At 42.5% G+C, this 16554-nt stretch overlaps 1 protein-coding gene across 1 annotated transcript in view; it reads left to right on the forward strand.

The window, feature by feature from the left end:
- Positions 1-15547, forward strand: part of LOC110493746 (uncharacterized) — a 29773-nt gene extending 14226 nt beyond the window's left edge. Inside the window, 2 exon segments of the mRNA XM_036949744.2 lie at positions 14888-15389; positions 15391-15547. Of these exon segments, the coding sequence (XP_036805639.2) occupies positions 14888-15389; positions 15391-15460 (572 nt within the window). The 3' untranslated portion in view covers positions 15461-15547.
- Positions 15548-16554: the final 1007 nt, after the last annotated feature.

The raw sequence follows: 16554 nt of genomic DNA on the forward strand, positions 1-16554 counted from the left end.
ACTGAAAAAGCTGCCCACACATTTTCTATGGGATTGAGGTCAGGGCTTTGTGAATTTCACCCATTTTCTATGGGATTGAGGTCAGGGCTTTGTGATGCCACTCCTTAAGCCATTTTGCCACAACTTTGGAAGTATGCTTGGGGTCATTGTCCATTTGGAAGACCCATTTGCGACCAAGCTTTAACTTCCTGACTGATGTCTTGAGATGTTGCTTCAATATATCCACATAATTTTCTTACCTCATTATGCCATCTATTTCGTGAAGTGCACCAGTCCCTCCTGCAACAAAGCACTCCCACAACATGATGCTGCCACCCTGTGCTTTATGGTTGGGATGGTGTTCTTCGGCTTGCAAGCGTCCCCCTTTTTTCTTCAAACATAACAATGGTCATTATGGCCAAACAGTTGTATTTTTGTTTCATCAGACCAGAGGACATTTCTCCAAAAGGTACGATCTTTGTCCCCCATATGCAGTTGCAAGCCGTAATCTGGCTTTTTTTATGGCAGTTTTGGAGCAGTGGCTTCTTCCTTGCTGAACGGCCTTTCAGGTTATGTCGATATAGGACTCGTTTTACTGTGGATATAGATACCTTTGTACCTGTTTCCTCCAGCATCTTCACAAGGTCGTTTGCTGTTGTTCTGGGATTGATTTGCACTTTTTGCAACAAAGTACATTCATCTCTTGGAGACAGAACGCGTCTCCTTCCTGTGCGGTATGACGGCTGCGTGGTCCCATGGTGTTTATACTTGCGTACTATTGTTTCTACAGATGAATGTGGTACCTTCAGGCGTTTGGAAATTGCTCCCAAGGGATGAACCAGACTTGTGGGGGTCTACAAATTTTTTTCTGAGGTCTTGGCTATTTTCTTTTGATTTTTCCCATGATGTCAAGCAAAGAGGCACTGAGTTTGAAGGTAGGCCTAGAAATACATCCACAGGTACACCTCCAATTGCCTCAAATTTTGTCAAGTAGCCTATCAGAAGCTTCTAAAGCCATGACATTTTCTGGAATTTTCCAAGCTGTTTAAAGGCACAGTCAACTTAGTGTATGTAAACTTCTGACCCACTGGAATTGTGATACTGTGAATTATTAGTGAAATAATCTGGCTGTAAACATTTGTTGGAAAAACTACTTGTGTCATGCACAAAGTAGATGTCCTAACCGACTTGGCAAAACTATAGTTTGTTAACAAGAAATTTCTGGAGTGGCTGAAAAACAAGTTTTAATGTCTTCAGCCGAAGTGTACAGTCGTGGCCAAAAGTTTTGAGATGACACAAATATTAATTTTCACAGAGTTTGCTGCTTCAGTATCTTTAGATATTTTTGTCAGATGTTACTATGGAATACTTAAGTATAATTACAAGCATTTCATAAGTGTCAAAGGCTTTTATTGACAATTACATGAAGTTGGCGCAAAGAGTCAATATTTGCAGTGTTGACCCTTCTTTTTCAAGACCTCTGTAATCCGCCCTGGCATGCTGTCAATTAACTTCTGGGCCACATGATGGCAGCCCATTCTTGCATAATCAATGCTGGGAGTTTGTCAGAATTTGTTGGGTTTTGTTTGTCCACCCACCTCTTGAGGATTTTTAATTTTTTTATTTTTTATTTCACCTTTATTTAACCAGGTAGGCTAGTTGAGAACAAGTTCTCATTTGCAACTGCGACCTGGCCAAGATAAAGCATAGCAGTATGAGCAGACAACACAGAGTTACACATGGAGTAAACAATTAACAAGTCAATAACACAGTAGAAAAACAAAGGGGGGGAGTCTATATACAATGTGTGCAAAAGGCATGAGGTAGGCGAATAATTACAATTTTGCAGATTAACACTGGAGTGATAAATGATCAGATGGTCATGTACAGGTAGAGATATTGGTGTGCAAAAGAGCAGAAAAATAAATAAATAAAAACAGTATGGGGATGAGGTAGGTGAAAATGGGTGGGCTATTTACCAATAGACTATGTACAGCTGCAGCGATCGGTTAGCTGCTCAGATAGCTGATGTTTGAAGTTGGTGAGGGAGATAAAAGTCTCCAACTTCAGCGATTTTTGCAATTCGTTCCAGTCACAGGCAGCAGAGTACTGGAACGAAAGGCGGCCAAATGAGGTGTTGGCTTTAGGGATGATCAGTGAGATACACCTGCTGGAGCGCGTGCTACGGATGGGTGTTGCCATCGTGACCAGTGAGCTGAGATAAGGCGGAGCTTTACCTAGCATGGACTTGTAGATGACCTGGAGCCAGTGGGTCTGGCGACGAATATGTAGCGAGGGCCAGCCGACTAGAGCATACAAGTCGCAGTGGTGGGTGGTATAAGGTGCTTTAGTGACAAAACGGATGGCACTGTGATAGACTGCATCCAGTTTGCTGAGTAGAGTGTTGGAAGCCATTTTGTAGATGACATCGCCGAAGTCGAGGATCGGTAGGATAGTCAGTTTTACTAGGGTAAGCTTGGCGGCGTGAGTGAAGGAGGCTTTGTTGCGGAATAGAAAGCCGACTCTTGATTTGATTTTCGATTGGAGATGTTTGATATGAGTCTGGAAGGAGAGTTTGCAGTCTAGCCAGACACCTAGGTACTTATAGATGTCCACATATTCTAGTGACCACAAGTTCTCAATGGGATTAAGGTCTGGGGAGTTTCCTGGCCATGGACCCAAAATATCAATGTTTTGTTCCCTGAGCCACATAGTTATCACTTTTGCCTTATGGCATGGTGCTCCAGCATGCTGGAAAAGGCATTGTTCGTCACCAAACTGTACCTGGATGGTTGGGAGAAGTTGCTCTCGGAGGATGTGTTGGTACCATTCTTTATTCATGGCTGTGTTCTTAGGCAAAATTTTGAGTGAGTCCACTCCCTTGGCTGAGAAGCAACCCCACACATGAATGGTCTCAGGATGCTTTACTGTTGGCATGACACAGGACTGATGGTGGCGCTCACCTTGTCTTGTCCGGACAAGCTTTTTTCTAGATGCCCCAAACAATCGGAAAGGGGATTCATCCGAGAAAATGACTTTACCCCAGTCCTCAGCAGTCCAATCCCTGTACCTTTTGCAGAATATCAGTCTGTCCCTGATGTTTTTCCTGGAGAGAAGTGACTTCTTTACTGCCCTTGACACCAGGCCATCCTTCAAAAGACATCGCCTCACTGTGCGTGCAGATGCACTCACACCTGCCTGCTGCCATTCCTGAGCAAGCGCTGTACTGGTGGTGCCTCGATCGCGCAGCTGAATCAACTTCAGGAGACGGTCCTGGCGCTTGCTGGACTTTCTTGGGCGCCCTGAAGCCTTCTTCACAACAATTGAACCGCTCTCCTTGAAGTTCTTGATGATCTGATAAATGGTTGATTTAGGTGCAATCTTACTGGCAGCAATATCCTTGCCTGTGAATCCCTTTTTGTGCAAAGCAATGATGACGGCACGTGTTTCCTTGCAGGTAACCATGGTTGGCAGAGGAAGGACAATGATTCCAAGCACCACCCTCCTTTTGAAGCTTCCAGTCTGTTATTCGAACTCAATCAGCATGACAGAATGATCTCCAGCCTTGTCCTCGTTAACACTCACACCTGTGTTAAGAGTATAGAGTGATAGTTGACTTTCAATTCAAATGAGTTTTTTCAAATTACACGATATGGAGGAGGTATATTATAAATTGTTTTCTTGGGTTAAGAACTACATTTCTTGTCCAGTTAGTGCAATTTACAGTTGAAGTCAGAAGTTTACACACAGTCGAGGCCAAAAGTTTTGAGAATTACACAAATATGAATTTTCCCAAAGTCTGCTGCCTCAGTTTATATGATGACAATTTGCATATACTCCAGAATGTTATGAAGAGTGATCAGATGAATTGCAATTAATTGCAAAGTCCCTCTTTGCCATGCAAATGAACTGAATCCCCAAAAAACATTTCCACTGCATTTCAGCCCTGCCACAAAAGGACCAGCTGACATCATGTCAGTGATTCTCTCATTAATGGTGTTAGGGGGCAGTATTTTCATTTTTGGAAAAAAAATGTTCCCGTTTTAAACAGGATATGTTGTCAGGAAAAGATGCTAGAATATGCATATAATTGACAGCTTTGGATCGAAAACACTCTAACGTTTCCAAAACTGTAAAGATATTGTCTGTGAGTATAACAGAACTGATGTTGCAGGCGAAAGCCTGAGAAAAATCCAATCCGGAAGTGCCCCAGGTTTTGAAAGCGCTGCGTTCCAATGACTCCCTATATGGCTGTGAATGTACCATCAACGAGCTTACGCTTTCTACGTATTCCCCAAGGTGTCTACAGCATTGTGATATAGTTTTACGCATTTCTGTTGAAGAATAGCCGTATGGGGGCACATTGCGTAAGTGGTCACATGGTGGCTCCGAGAGAGATTCTCGCGTAAAGTGCAGAGGTAGCCATTACTCCAATCGGTCCTAGAGAAAAAGGAATTGTCCCGACAGATATATTATCGAATAGATATTAGAAAATCACCTTGAGGATGGATTCTAAACAACGTTTGCCATGTTTCTGTCGATATTATGGAGCTAATTTGGAATATTTTTCGGTGTTGTGACCGAAATTTCCGGGCGATATCTCAGCCAAACGTGAAGAACAAACGGAGCTATTTCGCCTACAAAAATAATATTTTGGGAAAAAATTAACTTTGGCTGTCTACCTGGGAGTCTCGTGAGTGAAAACATCCGAAGTTCATCAAAGGTAAACGATTTCATTTGATTGCTTTTCTGATTTCCGTGACAAGTTTGCCTGCTGCTAGCAAGGCATAATGCTATGCTAGGCTATGATAAACTTACACAAATGCTTGTCTAGCGTTGGCTGTAAAGCATATTTTGAAAATCTGAGATGACAGGGTGATTAACAAAAGGCTAAGCTGTGTTCCAATATATTTCACTTGTGATTTTCATGAATAGGAAGATTTTCTAGGAAGATTTATGTCTGTTGCATTATGCTAATTAGTGTCAGATGATGATAACGGTCCCGTTCACGGGCTAGGCGCACTACAGGTTAATCTCTATCCAAAAATGTCACCAAGCTTCTCAACACACAGAACACCTAAAATGCTCTGTGGCACAATCCCAATACAACACACTAGGTTCGTTCTCTGATCCTACATCTATGATTGGAGGGACAACATGTCAGTTCATACTGCAAAAGCTTTGATTGGTTGGAGGACGTCCTCTGGAAGTGGTCATAATTACCATATATGTCTACGGAAGGGGGTGAGGCCTACCAACCTCCTAGATTTGTATTGAAGTCAATGTAGCCAGAGGGGGACGGAAGCTAGCTGTCCTCCGGCTACGCTATGGTGCTAGCCCAGACAGTGCTGTTGAAGTTACTGTAGACCTTCATTGCAAAACAGTGTATTTTAACCGATTTATTTGGTGACAAATTAATATATTTAGTATAGTTTTATCTAAAAAGGATAACTTTTTTAATGTTTCACTATTTTTATTTTTATGAAATTTCACTGAGGAGGATGGTCCCCCTACTTCCTCCCCTGAGGAGCCTCCACTGGAGTGCGCATCATAAAAATGACTGGTAGTCTACACACTTTGTTATTATCGGTCAGTCAAAGCAGCACTACTGTCAGAAGCTCCATGTGTACCAAGCCATGTGGAAGATTTGTAATCAATGCTACATTTAATTACAATTATGGTATAAAGTTGTCTAAATGAGAAGCAGTAGGCTCCAATGATCAACCAACAGGTAGGCTGTTGTTTAATCTGAATAGAGTTGTTGTAGACCAGGACGCGGGGAGCGCTTCTAAATAGCCTCAGTTAGCCTTGCTAACTAACTTAGCTGGCTAGTGTAGCTATCTGGCTTCTTGATGCAGTCAAGACAGACACTACCAGATGAGATGATAGACAACATATCGCAGCGACATATTTGTGTAACTTGCGCGAGTCAGTTTGGCTATTTTCTCGCTCTCCCTCTGTGTCAGACACAACCGGCCCCTGCTCACTCACACCCCCTCCCCCACATGTCTGTGCTGAAACTACTAGAGTGCACCGCCTCTCCTGAGTTGCGCGAGCATTGTCCAATTGAAGTGCTGTCTTTAAAACACATGTACACTGAACAAACATGTCATCACAATATGTAAAGTGTTGTCCCATGTTTCAAGAGCTGAAATAAAAGATCCCAGAAATGTTCCATACGCTGTCGTGGCATTTTTCTGCTTTACCAAATGAGGAGAGTTACAAACTACACACCAGTCCGAGTTATACTTAAATTACATCTTTAATAATAACAATAGCTTTGCAATAGCCTTTTTTGACTTTCAATGATGCGCTATCTCTAATGAACCCTTGAAAAGTGACTACAGAAAATTACAAAAGATATTTCATAGCCAAGATACACCCCTCTCTTGAGCATTTATCCTTTGCCAAGATAATCCATCCACCTGACAGGTGTGGGATATCAAGAAGCTGATTAAACAGCATGATCATTACACACGTGCACCCTGTGCTGGGGACAGTGAAAAGCCACTCTAAAATGTTTTGAGGGAGCATGCAATTGGCATGTTGACTGTAGGAATGTCCACCAGAGCTGTTGCCAGAGAATTGAATGTTAATTTCTCTACCATAAGCAGTTGTTTTAGAGAATTTGGCAGTACGTCCAACCAGCCTCACAACCGCAGACCACGTGTAACCACCCCAGCCCAGGACCTCCTCATCTGGCTTCTTTACCTGCAGGATGGTCTGAGGCAAGCCACCCGCCCCGTCAATATTAATGGGGGCCTGTTTGGCCTGCTTTTTCCTGTAGTACACGATCGGCTCCTTTGTCTTGCTCACGTTGAGGGAGAGGTTGTTGTCCTGGCACCACACTGCCAGGTCTCTGACCTCCTTATAGGCTGTCTCCTCATTGTCGGTGATCAGGCCTACCACTATCGTCAGAAAACGTAATAATGGTGTTGGAGTCGTGTTTGGACACGCAGTCGTGAGGGAGAACAGGGAGTACAAGAGGGGACTGGCCTCCCGAGTGGCGCGGTGGTCTAAGGCTGTGCCACTAGAGATTCTGGGTTCGAGTCCAGGCTCTGTCGCAGCTGGCTGCGACCGGGAGACCCTTGGGGCGGCACACAATTGGACCAGCGTCGTCCGGGTTAGGGGAGGGTTTGGCCGGCAGCGATGTCCTTGTCCCATTGCGCACTAGCAACTCCTGTGGCGGGCCGGGCTTAGTGCACACTGACACGGTTGCCAGTTGTACAGTGTTTCCTCCGACACATTGGTGCGGCTGGCTTCCGGGTTAAGTGGCATTGTGTCAAGAAGCAGTGCGGCTTGGTTGGGTTGTGTTTCGGAGGACGCATGGCTCTCAACCTTCGCCTCTCCCGAGGCTGTATGAGAGTTGCAGCGATGAGACAAGACTGTAACTACAAATTGGATATCACGAAATTGGGGGAAAAAAGGGCTAATAAAAAATAGGAGGGGAGTAAGTACAAACCCCTGAGGGGCCCCTGGGCATCAGCATGGCAGACGTGTTGTTGCCTACCCTTACCACCTGGGGGCGGCCCGTCAGGAAGTCCAGGATCCAGTTGCAGAGGGAGGTGTTTAGTCCCAGGGTCCTTAGCTTAGTGATGAGCTTCGTGGGCACTATGGTGTTGAACGCTGAGCTGTAGTCAATGAACAGCAATCTCACATAGGTTTTCCTTTTGTCCTGGTGGGAAAGGGCAGTGTGGAGTGCGATTGAGATTGCGTCATCTGTTGGGGCGGTTTGCGAATTGGAGTGGGTCTAGGGTATCCAGGAGGATGCTGTTGATGGTAGTCCTTGACCAGCCTTTCAGAGCACTTCATGGCTACTGAAGTGAGTGCTATGGGGCGGTAATTATTTAAGCAGGTTACCTTCGCTTCCTTGGGCACAGGGACAATGGTGGCCGGCTTGAAACATGTTCGTATTACAGACTCGATCAGGAAGAGGTTGAAAATGTCAGTGAAGACACTTGCCAGTTGGTCCGCGCATGCTTTGAGTACACGTCCTGGTAATCTGTCTGGCCCCGCGGCTTTTTGAATGTTGACCTGTTTAAAGGTCTTGCTCACATCGGCTACCGAGAGTGTTATCACATAGTCATCCAGAACAGCTGGTGCTCTCGTGCATGCTTTAGTGTTGCTTGCCTCGAAGGGAGTATAAAAGGCATTTAGCAGGCTCGTGTCACTGGGCAGTTCCCTTCTGGGCTTCCCTTTGTTGTCCGTAATAGTTTTCAAGCCCTGCCACATCCGACAAGCATCAGAACCGGTGTAGTAGGATTCAATCTTAATCCTGTATTGAGGCTTTGGTTGTTTGATGGTTCATCTGAGGGCATAGCGGGATTTCTTATTAGCGCCCAGATGAGTGTCCCGCTCTTTGAAAGCGGCAGCTCTAGCCTTTAGCTCAATGCAGATGTTGCAGGTAATCCATGGCTTCTGGTTGGGATATGTACGTATGGTCACTGTGGGGACAACATCGTCGATGCACTTATTGATGAAGCCGATGACTGAGGTGGTATACTCCTCAATGCCATTGGATGAATGCCAGAACATATTCCAGTCTGTGCTATCAAAACAGTCCTGTAGCATAGCATCCTGACCACTGACCAGTTCTGTATTGAGTGAATCACTGGTACTTCCTGCTTTAGTTTTTGCTTGTAAGCAGGAATCTGAAGGGAAGGGCAGGGCAGAGATTTATATGCATCTCTGTGTGTGGAGTAAAGGTGGTCTAGAGTGTTTTTCCCTCTGGTTGTACATGTGACATGCTGTTAGAAATGAGGTTAAACAGATTTAAGTTTGCCTGCATTAAAGTCCCCGGCCACTAAGAGCGCCGCTTCTGGATGAATTTATGGCCTTGTAGAGTTGGTTGAGTGAGGTCCTAGGGCCAGCATCGTTTTGTGGTGGTAAATAGATGGCTATGAATAATATACAGTTGAAGCCGTAAGTTTACATACACTTAGGTTGGAGTCATTAAGTCTCATTTTTCAAACACTCTGCAAATGTCTTGTTAACAAACTCTAGTTTTGGCAAGTTGGTTAGGACATCTACTTTGTGCATGACACAAGTAATTTAAATGTAAAACTTGTTAGGGATAGGAATTTTGGATGACTGAGGTGTCCAAAGTAAACTGCCTGTTACTCAGGCCCAGAAGCTAAGATATGCATATGCATGGTAGTTTTGGATCGAAAACACTCTAAAGTTTCTAAAACTGTTAAAATTATGTATGTGAGTATAACAGAACTGATTTGGCAGGCGAAAACCCGAGGACCAATTGTTTTTCTGTTGACCTGCCAGCCAATTCCAAGCTTAAACTATTGAAACCAAAGACTTCCGCCTCCCAAATTGCAGTTCCTATGGCTTCCACTAGATGTCAACAGTCTTAATACATGGTTTCAACCGGGTGTGTAGGTTTTTCAATAACAACGGGAGGAACAATGGCCATTTTACTCTGTAGCGCAAAACTCACTCTGAGAGCCCCCACCTATCCACTTACGCAATGTGATCTTTCACGCTCATTTTTCAAAATAAAAGCCTGAAACTATGTCTAAAGACGGTTGACACCTTAGGGATGCCATAGAAAAAGGAATCTGGTTGATATCCCTTTAAATGGAGGATATGCATGCATAGGAACAGAGAGGTTTCAAAATAAGAGGCACTTCCTGATTGGATTTTGCTCAGGTTTTCGCCTGCAATATCAGTTCTGTTATACTCAGACAATATTTTTACAGTTTTGGAAACTTTAGAGTGTTTTCTATCCTAATCTGACAATAATATGCATATTCTAGTTTCTGGGGCTGAGAAATAGGCAGTTTCAAATGGGTACGTTTTTTAGCCAAAAACGAAAATACTGCCCCCTACACGCAAAAGGTTAAAGCTTGGTCGCAAATGGGTCTTCCAAATGGACAGTGACCCCAAGCATACTTCCAAAGTTTTGACAAAATAGCTTATGGACAACAAAGTCAAGGTATTGACTGACCATCACGAATCCCTGAACTCAATCCTATAGAAAATTTGTGGGCAGAACTGAAAATGCATGTGCGATCAAGGAAGCCTACAAACCTGACTCCGTTACACCAGCTCTGTCAGGAGGAATGGGCCAAAATTCACCCAACTTATTGTGGGAAGCTTGTGGAAGGCTACTTGAAACGTTTGACCCAAGTTAAACAATTTAAAGGCAATGCTACCAAATACTAATTGAGTGTATGTAAACTTCTGACCCACTGGGAATGTGAGGAAAGAAATAAAAGCTGAAAGAAATAACTATCTACTATTATTCTGACATTTCACATTCTTAAAATAAAGTGGTGATCCTAAGACAGGGAATTTTTCAGAGGATTAAATGTCAGGAATTGTGAAAAACTGAGTTTAAATGTATTTGGGTGAGGTGTATGTAAACTTCCGACTTCAACTGTACATGTAGAGATGAAACGGTCTGAAAATTTCATATCACGATTATAGTGACCAAAGTTATCACGGTTATCAGTATTATGGCAGTGTTGTTCAAATGTGCTTGAAATGCTAAAAAAATGACTGATACGCACACTGAAATCACTTCACCAAGTTTTATATTGAAAACCAACAAACAACAAATACAATTAGCAGCACGATGCACTTTTTGTGTGCATAAACATGAAAATAATAACATTAACATTAAAGATGGCACCATGTGGCCATGATGGGTAAAAGTTTCCCTAGTGCAGGTTTAAATGAACACAACCGTCTCACCTCGTCAACAGCCAGTGAAACTGCAGGGCGTCAAATTCAAAACAACAGAAATCACATGTATTTTACACCATTTTAAAGATACACTTGTTGTCAAGTGTCCGATTTCAAAAAGGCTTTACGACTAAAGCAAACCAAACGATTATATTAGGTGAGAGCCAAGTCACAGAAAAACACAGCCATTTTTCCAGCCAAAGAGAGGAGTCACAAAAATCAGAAATATAGATAAAATGAATGACTAACCTTTGATGATTTTCATCAGATGACACTCATAGGACTTCATTTTACACAATACATGTATGTTTGGTTCGGTAAAGTTCATATTTATATAAAAAAATCTGAGTTTACATTGGTGCGTTATGTTCAGTAGTTCCAAAACATCCGGTGATTTTGCAGAGAGCCACATCAATTTACAGAAATAGTCATCATAAATGTTGATGAAAATACAAGTGTTATATATGGACATTTAGATGCCCTTCTCCTTAATGCAACCCCTGTGTCAGATTTAAAAAAAACTTTACGGAATAAGCAAACCATGCAGTAATCTGAGTACAGCGCTCAGACAACAAATCAACCCAAAGAGATATCCACCATGTTGGAGTCAACAGAAGTCAGAAATAACATTATAAATATTCACTTACCTTTGATGATCTTCATCAGAATGCACTCCCAGGAATCCGAGTTCCACAATAAATGTTTGTTTTGTTCGATAATAGCCATAATTTATGTCCAAATTCCTAGTCCTTGTTGTTCGTGCGTTCAGTACACAATCTAAACTCACAACGCGCGTGCAAGTCCAGTGGAAAGTACGGACGAAAAGTCCAAAAAGTTCTGTTACAGTCCGTAGAAACATGTCAAACGATGTATAGAATCAATCTTTAGGATGTTTTTAATATAAATCTTCAATAATGTTCCAACCGGAGAATTCCTTTGTCTGTAGAAAAGCATTGGAACGGAAGCTACCTCTCATGTGAATGCGCGTGACCAGCTCGTGGCTCTCTGGCAGACCTCTGACTGATTCCCCTCTCATTTGGCCCCACTTCACAGTAGAAGCATCAAACAAGGTTCTAGTGGAAGCCTTAGGAAGTGCAACATGACCCCATTTCCACTGTATTTTGGATAAGCAAAGAGTTGAAACAAACGTACAAACTCAGATTTCCCACTTCCTGGTTGTTTTTTTTCTCAGGTTTTTGCCTGCCATATAAGTTATGTTATACTCACAAACATCATTCAAACTGTTTTAGAAACTTCTGAGTGTTTTCTATCCAAATCTGCTAATAAATGCATATCCTAGGATCTGGGCCTGAGTAGCAGGCAGTTTACTCTGGGCACGCTTTTCATCCGGACGTGAAAATACTGCCCCCTACCCCAAAGAAGTTAAGTAAACAAATCAAATAAACAAACAACAAATCAAATAAGCAGCACTATGCACTTGTGTGTGCATAAACATTAAAATAACAACATTAACATTAAAGATGGCGCCATGTGGCCATGAGAGGTAAAAGTTTCCCTAGTGCAGGTTTTAGTGAACACAACCATGAACATAAGCAAATCAAATGTGCATATAAAAGCAACACAAGCAAAGCAATGTGCATGTAAGAACAATACAACCATATGTAAACAAATCCAATGTGCAGGTGTTGACATTAAAATAACACAAAATATGTAAACAAGTCGAATGAACAGCATTGATTGTATGTCCGTTCTCTCCTTCATAAAGAAATAGGGTGCTGCTGGCCTAACTTCCTGTATGTATGCAATTTTTGTTCACTTGAGATTGAAATGTAAAAATGTCAGCATATTTACTTTGTCCGGTTTAAGTAGTGATCTGCGAGGGGAGTCGATGTGCCCGCTGGCACTGAACACTCCCTCTGATGGCACGCTGGTTGCTGGGATGCGCAAAAGCTTCCTTGCAACCCTGGCAAGGTGAGGGAGCTCTGATGCATGGCCCCTCGTTGTTATAATTATTATTATTCACGCACACGCATACACACACGCACACACACACACACAGTCTATCTTCTGTGTTGGATTTGAGTATATGCAATGACCCCATGCACAATTTACATAAATACAAATGAGTCTTAAGAAGACGGTGATAGTAATTGCAATGAGCCCAACAATTGACATAAATACAGGAGTCGTGTATAGGAGTCTATAGTGTTTCTCCTGTTGGAACACTTTTACATCCAAGTCGACGACTGACACATTTTTTATGAACAAAATATGATGGTTTGGTGACTAAACTACATAACGTGTTATCGTGTGTAATGGGCGAATAGAGTCTGCAGACACAATGCATACAGCAGCAGAACAACGTGTAGTGTTTTTACAAGAGTAGGTAACACTGAAAGCTTCAGTTTACATTATTGACAAGCTATTAGCAAGTTAGAGAGACAAACCATGACGTTTTCCCCCATTCCGAAGTCCCCACATCATGCATTGAGCTAAAAGTTCACTTGCCTTGCATTGGCTATAAAGTAGTGGATGGTGGTCACGAAGATGACTCAAAAGATTTGAAGTGTTGCAGTGTTTTTTGTTGTTGCATGTTCTGCAGACAGGGTGACCATCTTCGATTTAAGATTCCCTCAGCACTTTTGTAAAACCCAAAATATGACCACTCTTCAGATTTGGTCCTATTAGAAGGCTGAAAAATCTCCTGAGCTCTGTCACTGCCTTCCGCCATGTTTTCACACAAAACAAAACCCACGTTGCATGCTGCGCCTGCACTAGACTGTTGCTAACTTTGGTTGATGTTGGACAATATTTACCGTGAGTTTTTCAAACCACGGTAATCAAAAACGGTTTTAAAGATGATTACAATTTGAAATGGTAATACTAACCGTAGGGAATTTTACAGTGGTTTATTGTGAAACCAGTAACCATTTCATCCCTATATAGATTAGAACTCTCTTGGTAGATTGTGTGGTCTACAGCTTATCATAAGGTACTCTACCTCAGGCGAGCAATACCTCGAGACTTCATTTATATTAGACATCGCGCACCAGCTGTTATAGACAAATAGTAGCTTCTCTGTCCTGCCGCTGCATGGAGAATCCCGCTACCTCTATATTATCTGTGTCGTTGTTAAGCCACGACTCGGTGAAACATATTATTTTACAGTTTTTCAATGTCCCGTTGGTAGGATAATCTTGATCATAGCTCATCGATTTTATTTTCCAATGATTGCACGTTGGCCAATAGAACGGATGGCAGTGGGCGTTGACTCTGTGCCCAAAATTCTGGGTTGTGAAAATACAATACATTTTACTGACACTCCCCCTCGAACCTATAGTGCGACAGCCAGTGTTAAGATTTACTGCTGCGTTTAAGTTAGTTTAAATAGAGCTCAGAGTGCGTTATCACCCCCTTCATTCTCTCAACAATATGAGGAAGATGACTGAAATAAATATTTTATTCGTAAAATGTTCTTGTGTAAAAAATATATATCACGCCACATTTAGGAATAACAGGATGCATTTGAAACATCATGCACATTAAAACTTTCATATGAATAAAATGAAAGGAGTCGGAAAGAAGATGCTTGTGTATTGATAAGCACATCAATGATGGCATTATGATACACATACAATAAAAGAAAGACGGCACTTCTAATAGCGTATTTCCCACCTTAGCCTGCTGAATTTGCAAGATAACTTTCATTTTCATTTCGGCAAAAATGAAAACGTGGCACTGACTCGCCCATGGATTGCCGTTTTCAGGTTTGTATCAATAAAGAGTGGCGTTCGACTCACTAGGTTGTCCACGTGCATCATGGACAAGTAGTTACATGCCTGGCTGGAGTTAGTGGCAGCTGCAGGATCAATATCCACATCCGTAACGTGGATGAAGCCTGCTGGAATGTGAAGCTAACTGAAGCTGGCTTACTTCAGAAAACCATAAGTAGATCTAGCTAACCTTGTAATATACCCCTCAGAACCCCAAATGTAAGCTTGTTTTACTCCATTGTTTGTATACACTGTAATTGTAGTCCATTAGGTCTAATAAATGCATAACAGTCAAGTTCTAGTTTGTTTTTATTAGGCTACAAAACACTACTGCCATTCTGTGATGACGTGTGCTGCTGTTTTTACTGATGGATCTAGTCTTGATTAAATCTCATAGGAAGACAATTTTATCATATGGATGTTTCATTCAGGTCTCTGTTTAGTATTTAACTAAACACTCTGTTTGTCTTTGGCAGGAGAGAGACTAGACTCTCACTCGAACAGCGGAAAGTGTACTTCAGGGAAACCAGACCCAGAGATGCCCAAACCAGCGAGACAACACCGCTGCTCGCAGTGTGGAAAGAGTTTTACTAAGTTACGGAACCTAACAGATCATGAAAGAATACACACAGGAGAAAAGCCTTACCACTGCTCACAATGTGGAAAGAGTTTTACTCAGTCAGGGCACCTAAAAACACATGAGAGGACGCACACAGGAGAAAAGCCTTACCCCTGCTCCCAATGTGGAAAGACTTTTACCCGGTTAGGGCACCTTAAAGACCATAAGAGAACGCATAAAGGGGAGAAGCCTTACCACTGCTTTCAGTGCGGAAAGAGTTTCACCCAGTCAGGGAACCTGAGAACGCATGAGAGAATACACACTGGGAAAAAAAACACACACCCTGTAGAGAGGCCTTTCCAATGCGCTCAGTGTGGAAAGAGATTTATCCGGTCAACTCATCTGAAAGAGCATAAGAGAACACACACAGGAGAAAAAACATTCCAATGCACTCAGTGTGGAAAGGGTTTTACTTGGTTATGGACCCTGAAAGACCATGAAAGAACACACACAGGAGATAAGCCTTTCCAATGCTTCCTGTGTGGAAAAAGTTTTACCCATTTAGGGAACTTAAAAATGCACAAGAGAATACACACAGGAGAGAAGCCTCACCACTGCTCCCAGTGTGGAAAGAGTTTTACCCAGTTAGGGCACCTGACAACACATGAGAGGACACACACAGGAGAGAAGCCTTTCTACTGCTCCCTGTGTGGAAAGAGTTTTACTGAGTTAGGGAGCCTGAAAAAACACAACAGAATACACAAAGGAGAGAAGCCTTTCCAGTGCTCCCTGTGCGGAAAGAGTTTTACCCAGTTAGGTAGCCTGAAAACACATGAGTGGACACACACAGAAGAGAAGCCTCACCTCTGCTCACAGTGTGGAAGGGGTTTTGTTGAGTTAAGGGGCCTGAAAGAGCACGAGAGAATACATACAGGGGAAGAGAAAACATACCACTGTTCTCATTGTGGGAAGGGTTTCGGGCGATCAGGGCATCTAAAAGTGCATGAAAGAACACACACTGGCGAGAAGCCGTATCAGTGCTCTCAGTGTGAAAAGAAATTTTTCTCATCAGGGGACCGGAAATCACATGAGAGAACACACTTAGTAGAGAGGCAGAGGGCTTTCCAATGCTCTCAGTGTGGGAAGAGATTCATCCAGTCATCTCATCTGAAAGATCACATGACAATACACACGGGAGAAAAACCATTCCAATGTTCTCAGTGTGGAAAAGGTTTTACCAGGTTAAGGAGACTGAAAACACATGAGATGACACACACAGGAGATAAATAATCCTTTCAAATCCTCTTAGTGTGAAAAAGCTTTTACCCGGTTAGGACACCTTAAAATGCATGAGATGACATGCAGGGAAGAAGCCTTTCCACTGCTCCCAGTCTGGAAAGAGTTTTACCTAGTCAAGATACTTGAAAAAAACATGCGCTAACACACTTTTCAGAGAATCCTTGAATAAATCCACACTGCAGGAAAATATATTTTTATATGATTAAGTTAACTCATTGATTCTACTTTGTTGTATACCCCTCAGGTCTAAGTTTGCGAAAAAGAAACCAGGCCCAGTCCTTGCCG

Source organism: Oncorhynchus mykiss, chromosome 17, assembly GCF_057628025.1.
Source record: "Oncorhynchus mykiss isolate SJ-2025 chromosome 17, ASM5762802v1, whole genome shotgun sequence".
Classification (NCBI taxonomy): domain Eukaryota; kingdom Metazoa; phylum Chordata; class Actinopteri; order Salmoniformes; family Salmonidae; genus Oncorhynchus; species Oncorhynchus mykiss.